General features: G+C 40.6%; 1 protein-coding gene across 4 annotated transcripts in view; it reads left to right on the top strand.

Annotated features, from left to right (window-relative positions):
• Positions 1–22,981, top strand: part of MEIS2 (Meis homeobox 2) — a 200,602-nt gene that overhangs the window by 1,181 nt on the left and 176,440 nt on the right. For all 4 annotated transcript variants that reach the window (XM_045527940.1, XM_045527930.1, XM_045527959.1 and 1 more), the window contains exons 2-7: positions 1,145–1,377; positions 2,922–3,063; positions 3,776–3,826; positions 4,773–4,823; positions 5,596–5,745; positions 15,277–15,391. In XM_045527940.1, the coding sequence (XP_045383896.1) occupies positions 1,145–1,377; positions 2,922–3,063; positions 3,776–3,826; positions 4,773–4,823; positions 5,596–5,745; positions 15,277–15,391 (742 nt within the window). The remainder of the gene's footprint in view (positions 1–1,144; positions 1,378–2,921; positions 3,064–3,775; positions 3,827–4,772; positions 4,824–5,595; positions 5,746–15,276; positions 15,392–22,981) is intronic.

The raw sequence follows: 22,981 nt of genomic DNA, 5'->3' as shown, positions 1-22,981 counted from the left end.
CAACGCTGCTGCTGCTGCTCGCTGCTTGATGATGGCGGCCAGTATTTTAAAAAATAGCAGCAAAATTATTCATCGGCTTCTTTCCCCCCCGTGCCTCTGCGTGTGTGCGAGTGTGTGTGCGTGCGTGTGTGCGTGTCTGGGCGCGCGTGTTCCAGCGCTATGCGAGCGGGCGGGCGGCGAGTGCGTGTGAGTGGTGTGTGCGTGTGCAATTGTTACACGCTTTCGCCTCGCTCCAGCTTTTACCCCAGCAGCGCGATTCCCCCGGTTCTCCTGCTGCCGCTGCTGCGCCGCTGCCGCCGCTGCTCCCGCGGCTCCGGGCGGGCACGGGCTGCGTAGGAGCCGCCGCCGCCGGGGCCGCCGCTGGGGCCGCGCTGCCGCAGCTGCTGCGCCGCCGCCTAGACTAGCCTGGGCTGCTTGTTTTGTCTCTGAAATTGACAAGGACGCAGGGAATCCGCTGCTAAATAATGTTTCTGGTAACTTTCACATTATTCCCCCCCTCCGCTCCTTGCCCCCGGGGAGGCACTAGCCCTGCTCTTTCCTCGTCCTCGGCGTTCTCGTGCTGATTATTAGCGTTTTTCTTCTCTTTATTTTGTTTCATTTCGCCTTTTGATTTATTGGATCCTCTAGAGGAGGCGAAGGGGGGTTAGGGGTGGGATCCGGGGCTTCCTCCTCACACTAACTCCACTTCTCCCTCGGTTGGCTCGCTACGGTTCTGCTGCCTCCGGCGGGAGCGGGGCCTCCCGGCGCCCCCTCAATCCCCGGCCTCACCGCCTCCTCTTCCTTCTCTAAACGCTGCTCTTGGCTCATACTTTTCCTTTTTAAAATTTAAAAGCATTTCTTCCCCACAACTTTCAGCTCCGTTGTTTCGGCTGGTTTGGTTTCTGTGTGTTCAACTTGTGCTCGTTACTTTTCTTCTTTCTGACTTTGTTTTTATTTTTATTTTCCCTTCCCTTCTCTTTCTCTCTCTCTCTCTGCCTCCTCCTCCTCCTCTCTCTCCTCTTTCTCCCCCTCTCTCTCCGTCTCTCTCTCATCTTTATCCCTTCCCCACTTCTCTGTTCGCTCTCTTCTCCTTGCTTTTTTTTCTTCCCCCCCCCCTGCTCTCTCTCACCTCCTGCGCCCCCTCCCACTTCCCGGGTTCTGACAGTACGATGAGCTGCCCCATTACGGCGGGATGGACGGAGTAGGGGTTCCCGCTTCCATGTACGGAGACCCTCACGCGCCGCGGCCGATCCCCCCAGTTCACCACCTGAACCACGGGCCGCCGCTCCACGCGACACAGCACTACGGCGCTCACGCCCCGCACCCCAATGTCATGCCGGCCAGCATGGGATCTGCTGTCAACGACGCCTTGAAGCGGGACAAGGACGCGATCTATGGGTAAACCGACCCCCTGGACCCAGCTTACTGTGTGTGAGTGTGAGAGTGTGTGTTTGTCTCTGTGGGGGGTGGGAGGGTGGACGACTAACTGGGGAGTTATTTCTGCGTGGGGTGGGAGGGGGCTTGCTTGCCTTAGGAGAGGACAGTGGAGGGGGCCTGCTCTTCTGCCCCGGGAGTCAAAGGCCCGGAAGGTATAGCCTCTTCCACTCCCACGGCCCGGTCACTCCGGACCCTACATCCCGGAGTGACTGAGTCCTCAGATTCTTGCCGGGGCCTTCTCCCCAAGGACAGGATTCCTGGCCAAAGGACGCAGGGCTGGACGTTTCAGGCCCCCTAACAGAGTCCTTGACGCAGGGGAAAGTTTCCTGTCGATGAGGAGCAACTTTGTTGTTGTTGTTTTGTTTTTTTTTTCTTTTTTCTCTCTTCTGTTTCCTACTGAGGGTCTGGGAGTCACTAACTGCAGCTTGAGCCGGGATCAGGGCTGGTTCTGTCGGCCAGGAAGTCCTAATCACCCACTTCTTAATTCTCTGTAAATAAAGGGGGCAGACCTTGAAGTGCAGCGGGATGGAAGGGACTGCTGCTTCCATGGCTCCGCTCTTGGGGGGAGTAAGGGAGCTGGCTGAAAATTATTTTATATTCTGAGAGCACTCGGCGAGGGGTGAGATGCACAGTTCAAACGTGTACCACACCAGCTCTTCCGGCTGAGAGTAGGTGGTGAAGGCGGCGGGATGACGAGGGGAGGGGACAGTGGGTAAACAGCAACTGAGCCCCAAGCCAGAGGCCGCAAGCATCCCGAAGTGTAGCTAAACTGCCCGGAGGAACACAAAGGGCATACGCGCACGCACACTTCCAAGTTTTAAAACACGATTTATTTATTTTTGTCTGCTGCAACGCTGGGAGAAATGTAGTCTTTGGAAGGAAGCTCTTCGGCATTTAACATTCTTATTATTTTGGCCCCCACACCCGGGTTTTACTAGAAGTAAAGCAAACAAGTTTATAAGGCAAGGGGGTGGAGAGGATAGAAGAGCACTCTCTTGCATTTAGGGAATGTCACTCCGGTGTGTATGTAGGTGAAGTCTTCGGCCTCCTCTGAAATGCCCATTAAAAGGAGGAGTTAAAACAATTTTTTATTTCAAAGAGTGTGTCTTTCTTGGGAGGTCAGGGCTGGGTCGCAGGGGTTGGTTCGGCGGCCTCCGTAGTGTGGGGAGTGAGTCTGAGTCAACTCCAGGCTCCAGATTGCCTGAGCGTCTTGGATGTTTCCTTACGTTCCAACTGAGGCTGCTTTTATTTGGCGGACTAAAGTGACCGGGGGCTCCTCTGGCCAGATCTGAGGGACCTCTGAGCTGAGGGAAAGAGCCAGGCCCTTCTTCCTTTCTGTTTCTGGCCCAGGCTCGGCTGACTGAGGAAGGGTTGTAAAGTGTGATGCGTGCCTGTGGTATTAAAGAAGGACTCCAAACCCTCCAAACTTGTTGATTACAGTTCTCGCTCCTTCCCCTCTGCACCCCGTCTCTGTGTGTGTGTCTCTGCGTGGCGCTGCCCGTTAGGCACCCGTTGTTTCCTCTGTTAGCTCTGGTCTTTGAGAAGTGCGAGCTGGCGACCTGCACTCCCCGGGAACCCGGAGTGGCCGGCGGAGACGTCTGCTCCTCTGACTCCTTCAACGAGGACATCGCGGTCTTCGCCAAGCAGGTCCAACCTTCTTGACCCACTCATCCTCTTGCAGCCCCTCACTACCCCTCCCCTTTCCTTGGAGCTTTACTTGAAAGGAGGAAAAGGCAGGGACACCCGATCTGTTCCTCTGGCCCAGTCCACTCTACGCCTCCTCCCCATCCCAGAGCCTGGAGGCGACTTGGAAGCGGAGATAAATATGGGTGTTTGTTTTCCCCCCCAGCAGGAATACAGGGGCTCGACCCTCGAATTAAAGTTGACCTGCTCCTAATCTGGGGCTTGGCCTTTTCCCCTGCCTGCAGCTACTTGAACAAGAATTGGGGAAAGGGTCTGTGAAGGACCCGAGAGTGCCCGGGAGGCAAGGAAGCTGGGCGCCTCTCGGAGCTGTCCCATCCGGGGCGCGGAGGTGAGGGAGGCGGAGGGCCACAGCCTCTTGGACGGCTGGACCAGCGGCACTCTGGGCCCAGAGAATGGCCCTGACTTCCCAGCTATAGCTCAGTCATATCAGGTCCCCCTCAACGGGGCCAGGACCAGAAGGCCCTGATTCTTTTTCAGCGACCCCAGTAATTTAAGGCACCAGTGTGCTCTCCCGTGTTTTGCCAAAGCTCCTCTCCTCTTCTCCGCCATTGCCTCTCCACCGTTCCCCACTCTCACACTCCAGTTTAGTCGGTGACAGGATTTTCTTCTTTTCAATGGGGTGGTAATTCATGTTGACTTTCCTTGCTTCTTATAGGTTCGCGCCGAAAAGCCACTTTTTTCCTCAAATCCAGAGCTGGACAATTTGGTAAGGCTCTCTGTTCCTTGCTTTCCCCAGCCTCGGCCCCTTCCCATGCCCAGAAGCACCCACTTTCTCCCGGAACTCCGGGGAGTGCGAGCAGAGCCCTCTTTTGAAGCTCTAGGGAGACCGGGAGGAAGGGAGCAGCTTAGGGTCCCCGCAAGGGAGATGGCGAGCGAGGCACAGGGTCGACGTCGGGGGGAGGGAAGCCCAAGGAGGCAGAACAGGGGACTCGGCGCTGAGAGGGCAAGCAAGGGATGTTTCCCAGGTCTCGCCCCGGGAGTAAGCTGCGAGAAGTGAGTTATTTCCTCTGTTTGCCGGGGCAGCGGGCCGAGCCCCGGGCTGCTAACCCGAAGGATGTAACCGGTGGCACGGCGGAGGGCGGGCCCGGGGTGGGGGCTGGGGAGGTGGGGGGCAGGCCGGCGCAGGCCACTTTTAGGTGCGATTCTTTTGCTAATTTGCACGATTTCAATATTAAAAGTACTTAAATCCGCTTTCAAAGGCCCTGCCTCACCATTCATCTTGAGTATTTCCTTCTTTAGTGAGGACGGATTTCGTAGGGTATGCTATTCTAAAAAGCTTTTTTTATCCAGAGAAGCGACTTTTTTTTTTTTTTCTTTTTAATGTGGCCTGAGGTCGAGGGAGGGGACGTTTAAAGAGGACTCGGGCGGAGAAAGAAGGCCTGACCCGAGGAAAGCAGTCCTTACAAACAGCATAGTGAACATCAGGGGAAAAGATATTAGTGCTTAGGCTCAGGTTGAGTCAGATTCCTACCCCGTGGCCAATGAGGCAGAGATGATCAGTAATCACTTGGTTTTTCTGACTATTTCTTGATGTGTGGGTTTTGCCTGGCCACCTGCCGGTTTCTTCTCCCCAGCCCAATTCCCTCACCACCCCCCAGTCAGGACTCCCGAGTTACAGAGCACTAACTCCATTCCCTAAACTTTTCTTGCAGATGATACAAGCAATACAAGTACTAAGGTTTCATCTTTTGGAGTTAGAAAAGGTAAGCAGGAAATAACACTCCCCGTTTTGATTTAGCCACTTTCCTCTCCTATTTGAATTGGGATGTTCAAACCTCCAGTCTGGAGATTTTGAGCATGTAACCATGTCTTTCCTTCAAATCGCTCCTCAACTCAGAGTCTCAAAGGATGGGTGAATCAGGACAGCTCTGCTTTTTAAAGTAGTCTCCCTTTCCCCAATTTTCCCCCTAGGCAGGCAGGATTATTTTGAAATGCAGCAAACCATTTGTGTTACTGGACACTCAGCCTGCTGCGTCTTTATTAGCTCAGCTCACCCTCGGCCCAGAGTTTGCATTAGGTTGCAGGCAGAGGGAATCATCCTAGCTGGAGTATCTTTACATTGCTCTGCAGCTCAATCACTTTTCCCTGGAAACATACAAAACTCTTAGCTTATTGAATTGAAAATCTTAATGCTTTCCCCAGTTCCAGTCTTCTCATGTTTTGATATTGTTATCAAATCAGATTTAACTCTCTGGACTCCCAAATCTGAACTCAGTTATTTCCAGTCCTGTTTCTTTCTCTCTCTTTATTGTAACTTGTTGCTCAGGGAAGTCTCTGGAGAATAATATCTGCTGCAACAATTGCTCTATTGTTTCCTCAACTTCAACTATTACACCCCTTAATTAGAGTTAGTTTGGAAGACATCACATTGTTGCTCTTTCCAAATGTAACCTTGCAACCTGATATTTTTCCTCTTTAAAAATGAAACAAAACAACAACATGAGCTGAACCCCTCCACCATGACCCTCCTTCTAGGTCCACGAACTGTGTGATAACTTCTGCCACCGGTACATTAGCTGTTTGAAGGGGAAAATGCCCATCGACCTTGTCATTGATGAAAGAGACGGCAGCTCCAAGTCAGATCATGAAGAACTTTCAGGCTCTTCCACAAATCTCGCTGACCATGTAAGTCTATGAGCATTTGGCATTCTTTTAAGGCCGCTGGGCAAAGTATTTTTTAAAACTTGTTTTAACATTTAGCTCCACTGACTTGGTTTTCTTTTTAAATGATCTGGTCTCTTCTCTCTTTTTTACTACCTCTGCCATACGCTTTATTTTTATTTCCTCTTTCTTGGACCTCCTCCTATTTATGTTAAGAACCAAAAAACCAGGGAGTTGATAGAGTGATTTGTGCACTTGATGTGTAAAGTTTCTTGGGTTTGGTGACTTGGGTGTTAGCAGATTCTGTTTGATATGGTGACTACTGTCTTTTCTGCTTTCTCAACTCTGTGTAATAAATGCAGCAGGAATGGAAAGAGGCAAAACAGTTAGCTGGACTGGTCTGGGGGATGTGGAGAGAGAGAGAGAGAGAGAGGAAATAGAGAATTGGGGAGTTAGGGCTGATTTCCCAGTCTCTCACAGAGATGACAATCATGAGAATTATTGGCAATCTTGCATTGCATTAGAAATAAAAGAAGGAGTGAATGAACACATTACAATTCTCAGGGCTTTTGCTCTATAGAAACTTATTGTCAGAATATGGACTTATTGCCAAGTGCCTGAAGCATCTTCATAATCAAAGACAGTAACCTTGATGAACCAATTATTAACAATGTATTACAGAAAGCTGAAGGGAATTATGATTGAGTAACCATAGGTTGGTGGTTGAATTTTAACACTTTAACAGTTGGTGAATGAGGATGAAGAGTATAGTAAGGAATGACTGTGTATGTCAGGCCAGGAAAGGAGATTTCTTTCTATTCTCTCTGTTTTTAATCCTATTTTGGAACTGATCTAGTAAGTCTGATGCTTAAAAAAAAAAGCATATGTAGTGAGACTGAAAATTTGAAAAAGAAGCAAAGAGAAGAAAGATTGCAGCTGGTAGGAAAGGCAAGAGTGGCGAGGTTAAAGAGTGGGTGTGAACAGCAGTTTATTTATAGGAACTCAAGCCTGGAAGTGGGGGACAGGGTGTCTATAGATTATATTCAATTGAACTCACAATCTAAATGATATGGGCTGTGGTCTAATAACTTTGTGGCTGAAATATTAATTTAACATCCTGTATGAGTTAAACAGGTGTTGAGGCTTAAAGGCAGTTTGTCTACCCCCTCCCCCCCACCCCGATTCCTGGGTGTTAAGAGGAATGAATTGAGGTGACTTGAGAATAAACCTTCTGTGAGGTTCTCCTCTGCCCCGCAAAAAGTTTTGAAAATATGCAGTCATAGATTTTAATAATTAACCTTTGCGCTTGCTTGTATGGGAAGCCTGCCTAAGAACAAAAGTTAGAGAAAGAAAAAGAACAGCAAACCTCAGTCTAGGATGTCCAGTCCTGCGACAGAATAAATACTATGGTGTTGAAGGCTCCTGTGCCTATCTTTACCCTTACCTTTTTTCAGCAGAGCAGGGGAAACTTGGGGGAGCTCTTTTGTATATTGAGCGTATTAAATGAAATCAAAAGGGTGCAGCAGCAGCTATGGAAAGTTTATTTGCTGATCTGCGGCTCTACAATGTGTGGTTGTGGTCCATGAGGCATGACACTACCTCAGAAATATTTATTTTTGCTGGGTTTTTTTATTTGTTTATTTTCATTGCTTCCTGTTTCTAAATTCATATTTATTTACATTACTGGGAGAAAGAGGAGGGATCTATTTACATGGTTTGTAAAATGAGAGGTTCACAGTTCTCTGCAGCCAAAAGCTTTTTTAATGATATTTCTAGGGGTCCCAACTACTTGGTTTTCTAGAACAGTTTCTTGGCAACTGTTTTTCCAGTGGATGTATGGAGCTACAGCGTGCTAATGTTTACACAGAAAAAATAAACTAGGGTGTTTAGATTGGCTGATAGACAATATCAATTTATGGAATTATTGTAATATTTAAATATACATTCAAGAAGGAAGTTGTACCTAAGAGTAGAGTGCATTAATAATTTAACAGTCATCATCTTTGGATAAAAGAGTCAACTGTAACATTTGTTACTCCTCTTTCCAGCCCCCAATCAAATAAATATGACAACTGATTTATTTTGAACCCATGAGGGCTTGCCACCTCATTGGGTGTCATAATTTAAAGCCCTTTATTTCCTAGAGATCTGAACTATAACATTTTTACTTTAGCCTCCTGCTATTTGTTTTGAAAGGAAGCAATAATTTGTTCCACCAGCACACCAAGTGGGACATGAAGAGATTTGCCACAGACTTGCATTTTGTGCTGGACATGAGAGAAAACCTTGGAGAATTTTCACCGTTTTTGAGACTTTTGTACCATAGGTGTATTGATTGTATTCATTTCCAGTCTTCCCCCTACAAAACAAATCCTCTTATGCTTTTTAGCCTCTTCTACACACTTGCCCTCCTACAACCCCCGCCAGCCACAAAAAAGTGAAAATAGCACAGAGCCTCTGCCTGAGAAGTGGTGTGAGTGGGACATTTTCAGCATGTAAATGTGTCCGATTTGAATCTTCAGGTTTATTTTTTCATTTGCTTTGATATGCATATTTAATACATTGCCCCAGGCTGGATCTCATTTGGTGAACACTGGTGCAGGGGTGACGATGAGGCACTTCAGAAGGACCCAGACAGCGTGTTGTTTTCTCTGTTTTATCTGTTGGCCCACTATTCTGATCTACTGAGCTTCCTTGTGGTTTTATTTGCACATGAAATGCTGAAAGCATTTCAACTTATTGGCTATGAATAATGACAGCTAAAAAAGAAGTGTAGTTTAATTTGTTGTGTGCCAAGGTTTCTCTTGTGGAGGTGACAGTTTGTGACAGCTGTTTGACACCCCCCAAACACATACACCTCTATCCTTATTAAGTGATATCAAGCTACATTGTGTGTGTGTATGTGTGTTTAAGGAAGGAGCAGGCAAAGAGAGAGAGAGAGAGAGAATGAAAAGAAAGAATAAGTGTGTAATTCTGTGTAGGAGAAAGCAGAGAGAAAAGCATCAGAAGCAATGTATCAGATATAAAATAGCTTTCAATATTCTCATTAAAGAATTTGAAAATGTAAATGAATAAAAGTAATGGATATAAATATCTTCAAAGCAAGTATTATGACAGACTTTTAAGAATGAATTTTATATATTATTACTTAGTAAATCATGCTAATTTCACATTCTATAAAGTTATATAAATAATCTCATATAACATAGATGCATAAAAAGAAGACAGTCATAACAATCTTACCTTCCATTCCTCACATTCAGTGAGGATACTGAATTTGTTCATTTATTATTAACACTTACATATGATAGGCATAATGATAAGAAGTTTGGAATTAAATAGAAAAGAAATATGCAGCAATGGTTACTATTTTGTTGTGTTTAATAAATTCATAATGGATGCTTATATTTTTAATATTATAATCTATTTTATCTTGTGCTCTTACTGTAACATAAGAATACTTATTATATGTAGGAAATAGCTATTACAGTATTTTTTTGAATATTGGGGAGAAAAAATATATGATAATCAAAGGAAACAGAACTCTGTTTTTCAGCTGCAGTTCATGTTAGTTTCCCAGACATTCAGATTCATCATGTTTAAAATAAACATGTCAGGAAAGCAATCTTTTTAAAAAAAGTTTCAACTTGAAAACTGTTGGGAAATAGTCATGCTTTTTCTTAGTCTATAGAATTTCTGAATAATAGGTAATATCCACATTATTCTGCCTAATTTTAAGTCAAGTCTTCAGACCTAGTGCAGAGAAATGAAATATATCTTCATGTTTACATGTCAAGATATTACATATCTTTAGATCAAGATTAGACAAATGAAATTTATTTGTTTGGAATATATTCTCTGAGCTAAGCTTTATTTGCTTGAAGTGCATGCAATTATACAGTTATATTGTTATTCCTAGTTAATGGTCACAAAGAGCTACATTGTATTTTCTTTGAACAAATTAAGCAGAGGGAAGACAATACAATTATGTCTGTTAACAGTTAATGGCAGGTGCCTTAAAATTGACTGGCTCTAATAACATACTAATAAAAGAAAAATTATTTTAATTTTTATGTTGAGAGCCATAATTTAAATGAAGATATGCTGATGTTTTCTATTGCATCTCTGAATATGTCAAGTTTATTTATGTCTATACAGTTTCTTAAAATGGGTTAAGATCAGAGAGGAGAATCTTCAGAGTCTTTTTCCTAACAGAATACCGACAAATGCTTATAGATATATTCTATTGCTATGTGAAAAATTAGAGGGGAGTGACAGTGAGGAGAGGGATAAGTTTAAGTTGTTGGTCTATAGACTATCAAGGGGGAACTAATGATATTTGATAATAATATTAAAAATATGAATGGTTTATTTTATTCTGTAGTTTCTTATGTCCTAGTGTAAGATTTGACCTTATGGTGTGCTATCCAAAGCCTATGGGGACCCATTCCAGTAAAGTTCTACCTCTGAGCTTTGTCCACCAACTCAAGGAAACATGGCTGGGCATGGGTTTTCTGTTGCTGCTGCTGCTGCTGCTGTGTAGTTTCTGGTAGTTGATATCTTTCCTGTTAATTTCCCATCAAGAATAATTACACCATTTAAATCATTTAGATTGTGCAGTTGGAGTATGTTTTCAGTGTGACTGTGATGAGATGAAATTAAACAAAGGTTGCACTTGACAACCACATAGATATTCACCATCAGATTTTAAAAATTGGCATTTTTGAATTCATTTTTTTAAGTACTGAATGTTCTATGGAATATCTCAACACAATTCAAAATTATTGTAGACATTTTATAACATGGCATTATACCCACAACACAAGACATTTCTGTCTTTTCTAAAAGTTGCTCCATTAAATAGAGGAGTCATTTGCAAAGGATACCTGCCACTTCCATGAGAGTTGCTCACGTATTAATTCCCAAAGCTTAACAGAGAGGTAGGATTGGAAGATGAGGGAAGGACCCTGGCTCTATTTACATTTTTAAAGTGTGAGTCCAGGTTCTTCTGAAAGCACACGCAGGTCTCCTGAGTTCTTGTGTCAACTTTAGAATAACGTAGTTGAAATTCCAACATTTGTTCAAACCACACAATTAACATTTTTTTATTTTTGTAGACTTCAGTACCCCAGGACAGGAGTCTTCATCTTATTTTTTAAAGCAATTTTTGCATAATGTTAATTAGGAGTTAAAACATTATAAAGTCATAGAGAATATGTAACATTATGTGTGTTGATACAAGTATATCTTTCTGTTGTTTAAATATATCAAGTCAAATTAGTTTTGTATGCCTCATTTGCTGATTAAAATATCTTTATGTATGTATGTTTACTATTACTTCGTACCTATGAGCACATATTCTGAATTACTTTACTGTTTTTCCAAGTTCATATATAAATTTTCACTTGATGTTTTATAGTTGTGTAGGTTCTAAAAATCTAATGTTTATTTTTAAAGTATTTTTTAGTAATAGAAATAAGACAGAGAAGTGACCCTAGGGATTATCTTCTCTAACTCCTTAATTTTAAAGAGATAAAGGAAATGAGTGTCAGAGAAATGAAGTGCATCACTTCCTTAAGGTCACGTGGCCAGCTAGAGGTGGCACCCTAGAGTTTTAATTTCAAACTAACGTTTCCCGCCTATACCATGTCCATTGAATCACCTTTTCATTTGGGGTCTAAAATGAATTTCCAATTACATTAGATAGAACCTGTATGTTATATGGCTTTTGTTTCTCCTTGAAGTCTAATACATTTTACTTCCCCATTCAGTTTTGTATTTATTTAGAAACCCTTGCACATTTTACCCCACTGAGCAGAATGTGCCGTGTGGAATCATTTAAACAGGGAAATATCACCAATTTACCGGTACTTATTAAGTATTATCCTATAGGTAGCTCCCTCATGGAAATGCCATAATAGTTGAAAATGTTACAATTTCACTGTAACTGCAACTTCAACAAAAGAGGCGCACACATGATTTGCTTCCTATGCCCAGAGACTCTTGTCCTCTCTATGCTTTTTTCTAGATTTAGCAAAATTCAGTGATGGTGCTAAATCAATTTTTTTTAACTTTCAAGGGAGAAAACACTGGCAGAATTGTGTTTTCTAGGGAAAGCTGTGTGTAAATGAGAAACAGAGGAGAGCAGCAGAGCGCTCTCCCGTGGCCCCGCTACTACAAGCTCTGCCCATATTGTCTCCTGCTTTTATATTAATTACAACTTGCATTATCAGCTGTGAGTCTGTAGCCCAGCAAATAGAAAATACTGCCCCTGGAGACCTAGCTTCTTGTATCTATTTTCCATCTCCTTCTATTGTGCTCCACTCAGTATTCACTGCTTTTCTCCTGGTAACACTGCTCTGTAATGCAATTACATAAGGGCAAGAAGAGTACCATATTTGACTCCCAATTATTAAAGCCACTGGGAATAGAAACATGTTCACTCCTTGCCCTCGGGTGTCTTCATGATACTTTTGGCTGGAGAACAGGACATATATTATGGAATGCATATACCTGAATACTCACCCACACACGTGCACACAGCTGGCATTTCTCTTTATGTTTCTACTTGCGTCATGTGTTTTTACATGCTTTTGTATGCCACGTTGGTTTCAGGATTCACTAAACTTGTGCATATAATTTGGCAGAATGCCAGGCAGTTATCCTTGAAGGATGTAAACTTGGAAACTATCTGGGGGTGGGGAGAAGAAAGGAGTTGTGATAGAAACAAATATTTCAATTTAAGAGAAAAACAGTGTTAAAGGGTAATGGATTATGTCTGTCCATGTAGGTTACAATTTCATATGACCCAGGTGGACCAATTTTTTGTTGACAAGATTATCAATATTTGTCTTGCTATATGGTCACATCTCCACGTGTAGCTGAATACAGACAACTTGGAGTAACTCTTTAGCCTTGAAACAGCAGAGGGATGTATCTGTTCTTCCTTCTTTCAAATTAGATGAATATCATGTCATACTCCTTGGTTTGTGTCAGTCTCTCAAACAAGACCGTAATACTTGAGACACTCTCTGGAAATAAATGTGACACTTTTTCAGGAGAGCATTTTTGAGGAGTGAGGGAGAAAAGAGGGAAGAGATAAGGAAATGGCAAATTAGATAGTGAACTTGAGCAAACTTCGATTTGGGGTGGAAAACCCAGGACCCGACTTATTTGAAAGAACAAGCTGCTCTTAAAGTAACATTTGCTTATGTGGCTTATTTTTCACTTCTTACTTTAGAAAACACTTCCTTCAGGAAACCATTGAAAGAAATACACTGAATTATAAATTAATGAGGCCTGACTTTAAAACTCAACACAGGTTTAGCTGATAGGGACAAACCAGTGTTTTCAGTTACAGCAAGTCCTTTCTGAGTGATCCCTTCAAATCACTAGTGTCTAAACAGAAAGACTTGCTCCAGCTTCGTTCCAACAATTATATAATAGCTATTGGATGACATTTGCCTTAAAACATAGTTGAGGTGTTAGTGGTTAATTATTGTAATTTTCATGAGAGGTAAGGAGCTTTTATAGCAGCCAACTTAATAAAAAGCCTGCAGTGCATAAAATTAACATCACTTTCTGTGTACAGTGAAAAGTTTAGCTTAGGTGAATGTGTTGCAGTTATTGCATTTTCTAAAAGAAGGCTCTGGCCTGTGTTATTGCAGGACTAAACTCATGCCATGCTATTGTTTCTTTCTTTTTTTTCTCTGTGTAATTCTTCTAGCTCTTTATCTGATTACCATCTAGCAAACAGCTGACACGAAGAGGCCGAAGAGGCCGCAAAGCTTGAAGAGTCCCTGTATTCTGTTTGCCTTTTGCTTGAAACTATTGGGGTGGTTTCTAACTTAGATTTAAAAAAAAAAGAGCTCACAGGTATTACTTGGTCTTAATACAGGCAGCAGAAAGCCTTGGTTTTTATTTTATTCTACTCAATGTCATTCTCTAATCTACTTTCACAAACATATCTTTATTTTACAGATCTATACTTGTGCCGTATTTATGGTCACAAAATTTCTGCTCAGGATTTTCACTTTCAATCAATTGCTTGCCTGACGGCAGTGCCAGTAGCACTATTTGATATAGACATTATTAATCCATAGAGCCCTGGGTTATTTCATCATCTATCAAAAATGCCAAATATTAATTTACAGGTTTGTAGCAGATCTGTAGGGAAAAAATAAGTTTTTGTTTTTGTTGTTGTTTCAAGTAGGAACACTTCCCTATTTTGTCTCACCTTGGTTTAATGTTTTATTTTGGTGACATTTTGTGTGCTATATGTACATTGTAGAGTTGATGCTGAAAAAAATGACAGGCTGATTTTTTTTCTTGATAAACTTTATGTAATGACAAGGTTACTTTCAGATGGTCATGGGATTTGTGTGTTGCGTATACCCACACAGATCTATCTGAATTCTTATTTACCAATTCTAGTAAGAAGAAGTGGTGTATTTTGATTGATTTTTAAAATAATTTCCCCCTCCTAGGCCCCCAAAGAATTCACTTGCCAGTGGGTCTGTGGGCTTAGTTGAATTCGTCACATGCAGGTGACAAGTGTACAGCTCTGGCTTTAAGGCTGGTCTGTTTCATATGCTGTTCCTACTCTCCATTTCTGCCAGAGGAAATTCCATCTCTTGCCTGCCTTCATGTGGTGCTGATAAAGTCCTTCCTGTACATTAGAATTCCTGTTTTCCTTTAAGCAACAGCAGGGTATTGGGAATGATCAGGAAAGGGGAGGAGGAACCGAAGAATATACTCAGCAAAGTAGCACGAGCTATAACTCTCAGTTTGCCTTGCATGTCCTTTGAAACAAGTAGTTCTTCCAGGGAAAAGCACTGCTCAGTGAATTTAAGCTTCTGTGAAGCTCCAGTGAAAGTCCTTTCTAGTTTACTAGATGGCTAGTAGTTCATCTGTGTTCCATTTTTTTAATTATTGTTTGTGCAAACTAAAGCAGAAATAAATAATTTATTAGGTATTGATACAGTGATTAATATCACTGCATCTGTTGGTTGTATAATCAATCAGTTGGTGGTAATTTTGAGAGTTGGTACAGGCTATTTTAGGGCAATACATTTGAAAGATGTGAAGGGCTATCCCGTATATTCTTGTGCCTGCAATTTTAAGGGAGTCACTGAATTTTGTAGGTGGTAATGTTCTGAAGTATTTAGTATCCAAGAGCGTTGGGACCTATTTCTTGGAAGAATGTACCCTAATTAAGATAGCAAGAGTAAAATTGACTTTTACATTGTTAGATAATTTTTTTTCTTACTTTAAAAATTAACTTTGGGTTTAAATTTGCAAAATGTACCCACTTTAAAGTGTATATTTCAATTAGTTTTAACAAATGTATACACTGATGTAACCATCACCACATCAGGTTCTAGAGCATCTTTTCCTTTTTGTACCTATTGCTGAAAAGACAACACGTGTGTATGCCTAGTGCCGCAAATACTAATATGTACACATTTTTTGTCTCTCTCTGTGCCTTTCCTTTTGGTTCTTCATTTATGGCTGCAATGGTAACTGTGGAAAAATTCCTTGGCATCCTGACACCAGAACCCTTCATCCTGGCGAGACCACGATGATGCAACCTCAACCCACTCAGCAGGCACCCCAGGACCCTCCAGTGGGGGCCATGCTTCGCAGAGTGGAGACAACAGCAGTGAGCAAGGTAAAAGGTCAAGCATTTTCCTTGTGCAAAGTAGGCATGACTAAAATAACTTTAGTGTTTTCTGATATCAGGACATCTGCCTCCATGTAAACAGGAGGGTGGCAGGTTAGGGAGTAGAATCAGCTGCTATTTAGGGAGACATTATTTTCTCTTCTTACTTAAAAAAATCACAGTTGTCTGATCTTTAAGTGGGCATTAAAATAACAATTGATTAGTTCTGCCAATTCTTTTACAAATTTGGTTATCTACACTTTACTTTTGTGTATGTAAGTGGAATGAATGACAGACCTACTTTACTGCTGTGTTGCAGTAGTTCGAATTATACTATGAACAGGATATTTTGCTTATAAGATCAACTATAAGAGTTCTCCATAATCAAGTAATTATGCCTCTAAAGCACATAAGATGCAAAAGTCTGTTCTTATTAGCTTCGGAAATACTACGGGAATTTTATATGGAATCTTATCTTGGGAAGATAGATTTTGAAATTCTTAGAGGATTTTTTGCCCCCATTTCCATTCAGCTAATGTGGTGACTTTTGTCACAAGTCCTAAAAACTGGAATAATCAGAGGGCAAAGGGGACATCAACTGCAGATGTTGAAGAAGCCTAGTGCGATTTAAAATAAATTTTACCATTTAAAACTCACCTATTGCACAGAGAGCAATTATATATTGGTAGGGATGACTCTTCTATGGTTAAAATGATAATTTAAAGGAAGATACATTATTGAATGTGGGCCAGGAAGGTGTATAGATTTTACTTTTTAATATTTTACATTAGATGGTGTCTGATCTCCTAGGTCTATTTCATCTCTATTATGACTGTGTTTATGGCCACAATATTTAAGCATTAGACAGGCTTCCAAGTAGAGGACAGTTTAACAGCTTGAGCCGTAGTTATATATGCCATTTAAAAGGGGTTGTTGATGTAAGGTGTGTGCCTCCTCTCCTCCAAGTTTCTGACCAGGGATTTTGGATTCCTGGGGTTCTAGAAGAGTCTAGAAAAAGGTCCTTTCTAGGATGCCATTCACTTGTGAATCGGTCCAAATTAGAATTTAGGTTAAAGCAAGTTGCAGCTGACACAGAGATGAATACTATCAGATGGTAAATTGTGGAAGAACTTGTAAATTGTATCTATACAATATATACTGTTTTATATACTGTTTTTACTAGACCAGTTAGATTGTATGTAAAAGAAAACTAAATTATAAGGCACTTCGAAGGGAACTTGTACATAGAGTCAATGGATCTGTAATGCAGTGACTTAATTGTGTTTCCATGTCACGGTGGTAGACTTCTCAGTGTGGTTAAACCTGGAAAGCTTCTGTGACTCCGTCCTCTCTACCACCCCAAATTGTGGCGACATAAAGGGTGAAATGTATCTGTTAATAAAAACAAAACACCCTAAACATTGTACAAAAGAGGGGAAAAGGAGAAGTAGACTTAATGGTCTAATGAGGCTATCTTCCAGAGACTTCTTGTGTGTGAGGCTCACTTTGACCTTTCACTTTGCTCAGGAGCCCTGCGCTTCATTTTTCACATTCTTGCAATTACGTTAACGCTTCAAGCATTTCTGACTCCAAGTCAGCGAGCAACACCAGGCATAACTCAACACTGTGAGTTTTTCTCCTCTCTGTAGATTCATTAACAGGTCACCAAGGTCCCAACTGAAATTTAAAACTGACTGGTTCTGTTGGGTTAGTTGAGTTATGGCAAGGGAGATAGCAGGAAAGGGCCAGAGAGAAGAGGAGGCTGGGGAGAGAAGACCCCGGGGTTTGGAGCAGGGAATAGTGCAATGGCCAAAACATGAAGTTTTATGATTTTGGTTAGTTTTTTTTCTTTTGTTTTGTTGGTTATTTTTGTTTTTGTTGTGTTTTGTTTTTGTTTTTGTTTTTGCTTTTGCTTTTCTTTTTTTTTTTGGTCAGGAAAGACAAGAGCTCTGAGACTGATACACTGGTGAAAACAATGCACACAACCTCTATGCTGTGGGTAGCTGCACCCACTTATCTGATGTTGAAGGATTTGATCCCTGTAGGATTTTGTTCCTTTAATCATATCTCTGTGGGATTAAAGAAAGGACATGGTAGCTTATGTGTATGAGTACTAGGAAGTCAGTCACTTCACTGTATCAGAGTTTGAGAGAAGAAAAGTTATGATTCCTGTAAAATGGTGACTGTCTTGGGATGGAGAATTTCTTAACTACGTTACTGTATAAGTGGTTAAAACACATGTATAAGGGTATTCTGGTTGTTTACAGCAGACTCGACATTTAGAAGGCCAGACTTTGAGTGTATTTTGTCATACTCATGACCATATTAGTCTTTTAAACATGTTTTCAAGATATTTTGATATTTTGTCCCACCAAATTGTCCAGAGTAGCTTTCAGTGGGAAAGATTAATTATCTGCTTCAGGGCAAAGTCAACAGAGATATTGACTGAATTCACATATGCTTATCCTAGGTTAAATCTTGGGATTGATGTATAATGGAAAACTGGGGAAGGAAATTTATGTTCTTGGTATTAAATATATTATAATGTTTCACTGGAAACCAAGTTCATAGTTTATCAAAGAGTTTTTTTGCTTATTCAGAATTTATTAGCACAACAGGCATATGGAAAACTGTAAAACGACTCAGTTTCAAAACAAGTTATGATAAACAGAAAAAATAGGGATGAATTGTACTAAATACAATGTTTTCATACACATTTTAAATTAAACTTTAATAGCCATATGCTATAAAACAATACATGCATTTATGTTGCTTTGTAATTTTTGTGAATATTTTTGCTATAATGATTCATACAAATCTTTACTTTGAAACCTAAAAATACCTTATTTTATGACCTGATAGTGAAAGAGCTACAGTTACACAGGTGAAAGTTCATCTTTTCTTCCTTAGTGTTTGTGCAACAAACCAAAAGGAGGAAAAAAAACCATCAAATTTTTAAAATATTGTAATAAATAAACTTGGTAAAATGTAAAACCTGACTTTACTCTGTCTTTCAAACAGCACATGCCTAGCAGTAAACTATATAAATATGAACCAGACTTTTCATTCACTCTGATTTCTCTTGCTAAAAGCAGCCAAAGGGAGGGAGTTTGTCTTGTTAGTCTCATTAGAATGAGGAAGGAAATCTGGTTTTTCAAGGATAGAATTAGGGTGCAGACTCGGGGTTTTGGGGAAGTAACTGGCCTTCTTTGTGTCTGGCTTCCCATCAGTAAAATGGGGCTTGATAATAAGACAGGGGGGTCCCTGATTCTGTACCTGCTGAGTCAAAAGCTGCTTTGTATTTCATGTGTATTTTGCCAGAGTAAAGACTAGGAAGCAGCCCCCTTGTTCCTAGAGCACTTTGAGAGCCTTAGATGAAAGGCACAATATATGTACAAAGTATTATTATTATTGATGGGTTTGTGTAGCTCCCATTAACGCTGATGGGAGTTACGCATGTGAATTGGCAAGAGAATAGACCCCTCAGTGTTTAGAGCACATGAAATTTACATTTTTTCCAGTGCTGTAATTGAGATGTTGACAAATTGGAGAATATTGATGAGCCTTTGTTTTAAGTATTTCGTGCCAAGTTTGTTTTATTTTTCCTGGTTTGAACAATGGTATGGGTTCAGCAGCAATTAATAAAAAGGGTAAAGATAACTTTGTATTTCAATATTTTGATGTGCCAATATGAAATAAATTGTCTTAGGCAAATGGAATATGCTGTTTTAATCATTAGCTATGCATGAAAGAAAAATTGATGTTGACATCTTTGCTGTAAAATCGTTGTAATGGGGCCTTCCTTACAATTCATTTTTGTAAAATTCATTTTGTACATTTTGCAGCAATTGAACAATCCCTGCACTGTGAATAGGCAGGATTCCCAGAAATACCGAGACAGTTGGCCCAGTAACTGCTGAGCTCACACTGCACACCACACGCACGTTAACCATACTGTTGCCAGACCCAGTTTAACCTAAATATATTAGCATTCTAGCATCTATGGATCTCTAATCTTTTAGGACACCGGGCTGCACAAGCCAGCATAGTTCCCCTCAACTCTGCCAGTTACCACACCCCTCCATCGATGTTCCCATCTATCATCCAGGCAATGAGGCTAGAATCCCATAGCTAGATATTTATTTATGTATTATGCAGTTCTTTAGTAAATATGGTGTTGAAATCTACAAATATCTCCTTAGTAGTGAATAAAGTGTTTACAGGTAAGCAAGCCTCTAAAACAGTATTATGCTTTTGAGTTTATAATACATATTATAGCTATAAAATAGTATTTTTCCCCACCAAAATATTCCAGTTATATATTTGAAGGAGGGAGAAAAAACTCCAAACCCACTTACTGTGGGGCCTGAATATGTTCTACTGGGATTTCTTATTCAATCTAGAAAAACTCTGTCAATGGAATGTTTTCATAGTGGCAGCAATCTCTTTAAAATAACCCTAAATACAATATGACAGATGCCATCTGGCATAATCTTTTGCTAGTTGCTTTTAACTTTTATTTTTCCTAGAGCTAAGTTCATCCAAAACTGGTCACTTACTGTTATGATAAATACAATGACATTTCTTTTCTTCCTCGCCCCCCTAATTGTATCAAAAAATTCTGAGACGATAATTGATAATTGAACATTGCCACAGAAGCAGCTTTTGTAGTATAACGTATGGAATATTTATATTGCATTTTCTTTCTTTCTCCCCTCCCCAATAAAATAAAAAAGAAATACCATCCTTTAACCATCAGCAAACATCCAAAGAATTTCTGTTGATTTTCTTAGGACTTTTTAGAGTAGTAACCATTAGAAATAAAATTAAACTCTTCTAATAAATAAATGCTCTAGGAGCATGTAATGGTGCCCATAAATGCTTAAAAGCTTTCTATAATTGCTGTTAATTTTGAGTAATTTCTTCCTATATGTATCAACTTACTTGAAAAACCCAGAGTTGGGATTTCTAGATTTTTTTTTAACTTAGTCATGTAAAGGGATGTCTCTTGATGCCAGTTAGAGTTTAATTTAGAGTAGTAATTAAACTTGAATACTGCCTCATAAACAAAAGATAAACAATAAACCAGCCACGTTCCCTGCTGTTTCATAGCTTTCTTTCCCAGATGTTTTAGCCTGATAATTTTTACACAGTGAACTACCTAACATGGAGTTTTGTGGACAGAGGTAGAAAATGAGTTTTCTTTTTTGTGTCTCCCCCTCCCCGGGTAATCCTTTATTCCCTCCAAAAAACAAAATGCAGAGAAATTTCCACTATTTAGATTTTTTAAAATCCTGATAAAATAAATACTTAATGCAGATGTGCTTTAATGATAACTATAGTTCTTTTTTCTTAGCTATTGCTTGTTTTTTTTTTTTTCTTCAAAGCTAATCTGGTCATGAATGTCTTTCACACTTAGTAATAGAAAGAGGAGCATGTTTTTATTTAAGTAAAATCTTGACAATAAGTCAAAGAAAGAAAAGCTTGATAATGGAGAATTTTTCTTCTTCCCCTTCTTGCCACATCCCCTTCTCCCCCTCATGCATTCCCACCCACCGCCAGCATTACTTTAGGGTTCTACTCTTCCTTGGGCTACAAGGGTTTCTCTGTCCAGTTCTGGACCCTTCCACTGTCAGCCATGATCTTTCTAATTGTCAGGTATGAGTCGGCCGTTCAATGCAGAAGCCATGTTATTTTCACTGGGTGGGGTAATTACTGAAAGCTGAGAATAGCTGCACTAAAGACAGAGGGATACTTTCATGATCCCATTAGCATAAGAGTGGGTAAATTATTCATGCCAAGTGAGGATTCTATGGGGAAAAGTATAGTTAATGCACATAGTTTTTAAATGTATCCCTTTCTGCTCTGAGACTAAATTCTTGTTGGAATCAGTTCTCAGACATTTACGGGAAAGCTCTGGTGGCGTGTTAGATGCAGTTCATCTCTCTCTGTTTGCAGCGCTCTCAATAGAGACCATCTGGCAAAGATCCAAAAGGTGATTAAACAAAATGATCAGCTCTTGTTGCTGTGTTACATGTCCAATACTCTGGATTAAAAAACATGACCCAGGACAGTCAAGCTAACGTCATGCTGCTCTCCTTTCCCCCTCCCCTCTCGGTGTAAGAATTCAGATGGTCCACAAATGTGTGTGCCATCTTTGTGTCCTTATGGCCCATAATCATGAACAGGTTGTGCAAATGGCTCTTTCTGTAGCACTGTCTGTTCCAGCAGCATAGAAGCATTTCATATTAATTGGGTCAGTCTAATATTCATATTGACATGGGGAAAAATTACTAAAATTTATTCTTATAGCAGACAATGAATATGTGTGCTTTCTGCCATGAGGGAAGTGAAATCTGACAACTGGCTTGTGCAACTGATTAATTTTTCTTGAAACTGGAGAAAATCAAAGCATGAAAAACTGTCATTCTCTGAAAACAATGCACGACCCTTTATAACTAAACAAAGTGGATTGGGTGGGGGGCTCTAGGGGAGCTTGTGGAAATGAGCTCTGGTTTTAACGCCATAATCAGGGATGAATTTACAGTGCCATTCAGAAGAGTCCTCCCTCCCCATAAACAAGCTGATAATCACAGGGAAGCTGACTTCCAATTAGCTTCTCCTTCCCTCACTCGGATCAGGGTGTTTATATGTCCTCCTGAAGCTTTGATATGTCACTGCTGAGTTGGTACATCTCATGTCAAATTTGAAAGTTTGGAAATAAAATGTTTTATTATGAGGAAATCCTGCTAATAAGCAAGGTAATTTTCAACCAATCATTTCACGATTGAGTTAAGGTAAAAATGCCAAGATTTGTGACTAAGGGACAGATGTATCTTATCTTTGGGGGTTTGCACCAAATGCCAAGTAGAAATATAAATTGAACAAACCAGACATTGTGAGGAAGTGATTGAAGAAATATTGAGATGAAATCTTGGAATGAAATATATATATGTATATTTATAACAATGCTGTGAATTGCTTACATGTTACATTTGCATAAGCCTGAACAGGGATTTTATTAAGGGTCAATTTAATGCGTGTTAGTTAAGGCAAAACACAAGACTATTGCTCATTAAGTGATTCAGAGGTTACAACTGACCATTTAATACTGTGGAGATAGTTTACGACTGATATTATAGTATAAATTTGAGTGCAAATGTCAAAAAGAGATAAAGAATAAAGCAGAAAAGAAAAAGATTCTCAAAGACTACTTTAAAACATCATCATTTCATATCAGCCACACTTTCTGAGGACGAGTAAAGCAGTAGGTAAGAAATGCAGACGGGCACAGGACTCAGGGAGGGGAAGTGAGGTCCCCCTAGAGTCAGTGCAGTGTGGCAGATGAAAGGGACTCACATAGCCTTGGGGGTCTTAAGGCTATTATAGGGCAACTCATGCTCTGTTATCATGCTGATTTTTCAATTGATTTTTGGCTGAACAGTACTTGTTGAAGCCCTCCAGAGCATCAGACACAGCCTTATGGTGCTATACGTTGTAATACATGTGTTCTATTTTTCCCTTCATTGTCTTTACTTTGCTTGGGAAGAATAGTCTGTAATGATGCCATGTTGTTTTCCCCCTTCTTTCTTTCTTATT

This window comes from Lemur catta, chromosome 1 (assembly GCF_020740605.2).
Source record: "Lemur catta isolate mLemCat1 chromosome 1, mLemCat1.pri, whole genome shotgun sequence".
In the NCBI taxonomy this organism is placed as follows: Eukaryota; Metazoa; Chordata; class Mammalia; order Primates; family Lemuridae; genus Lemur; species Lemur catta.
Note: the sequence above shows the minus strand (reverse complement) of the source record. Positions and strands in the feature narration are given on the sequence as shown.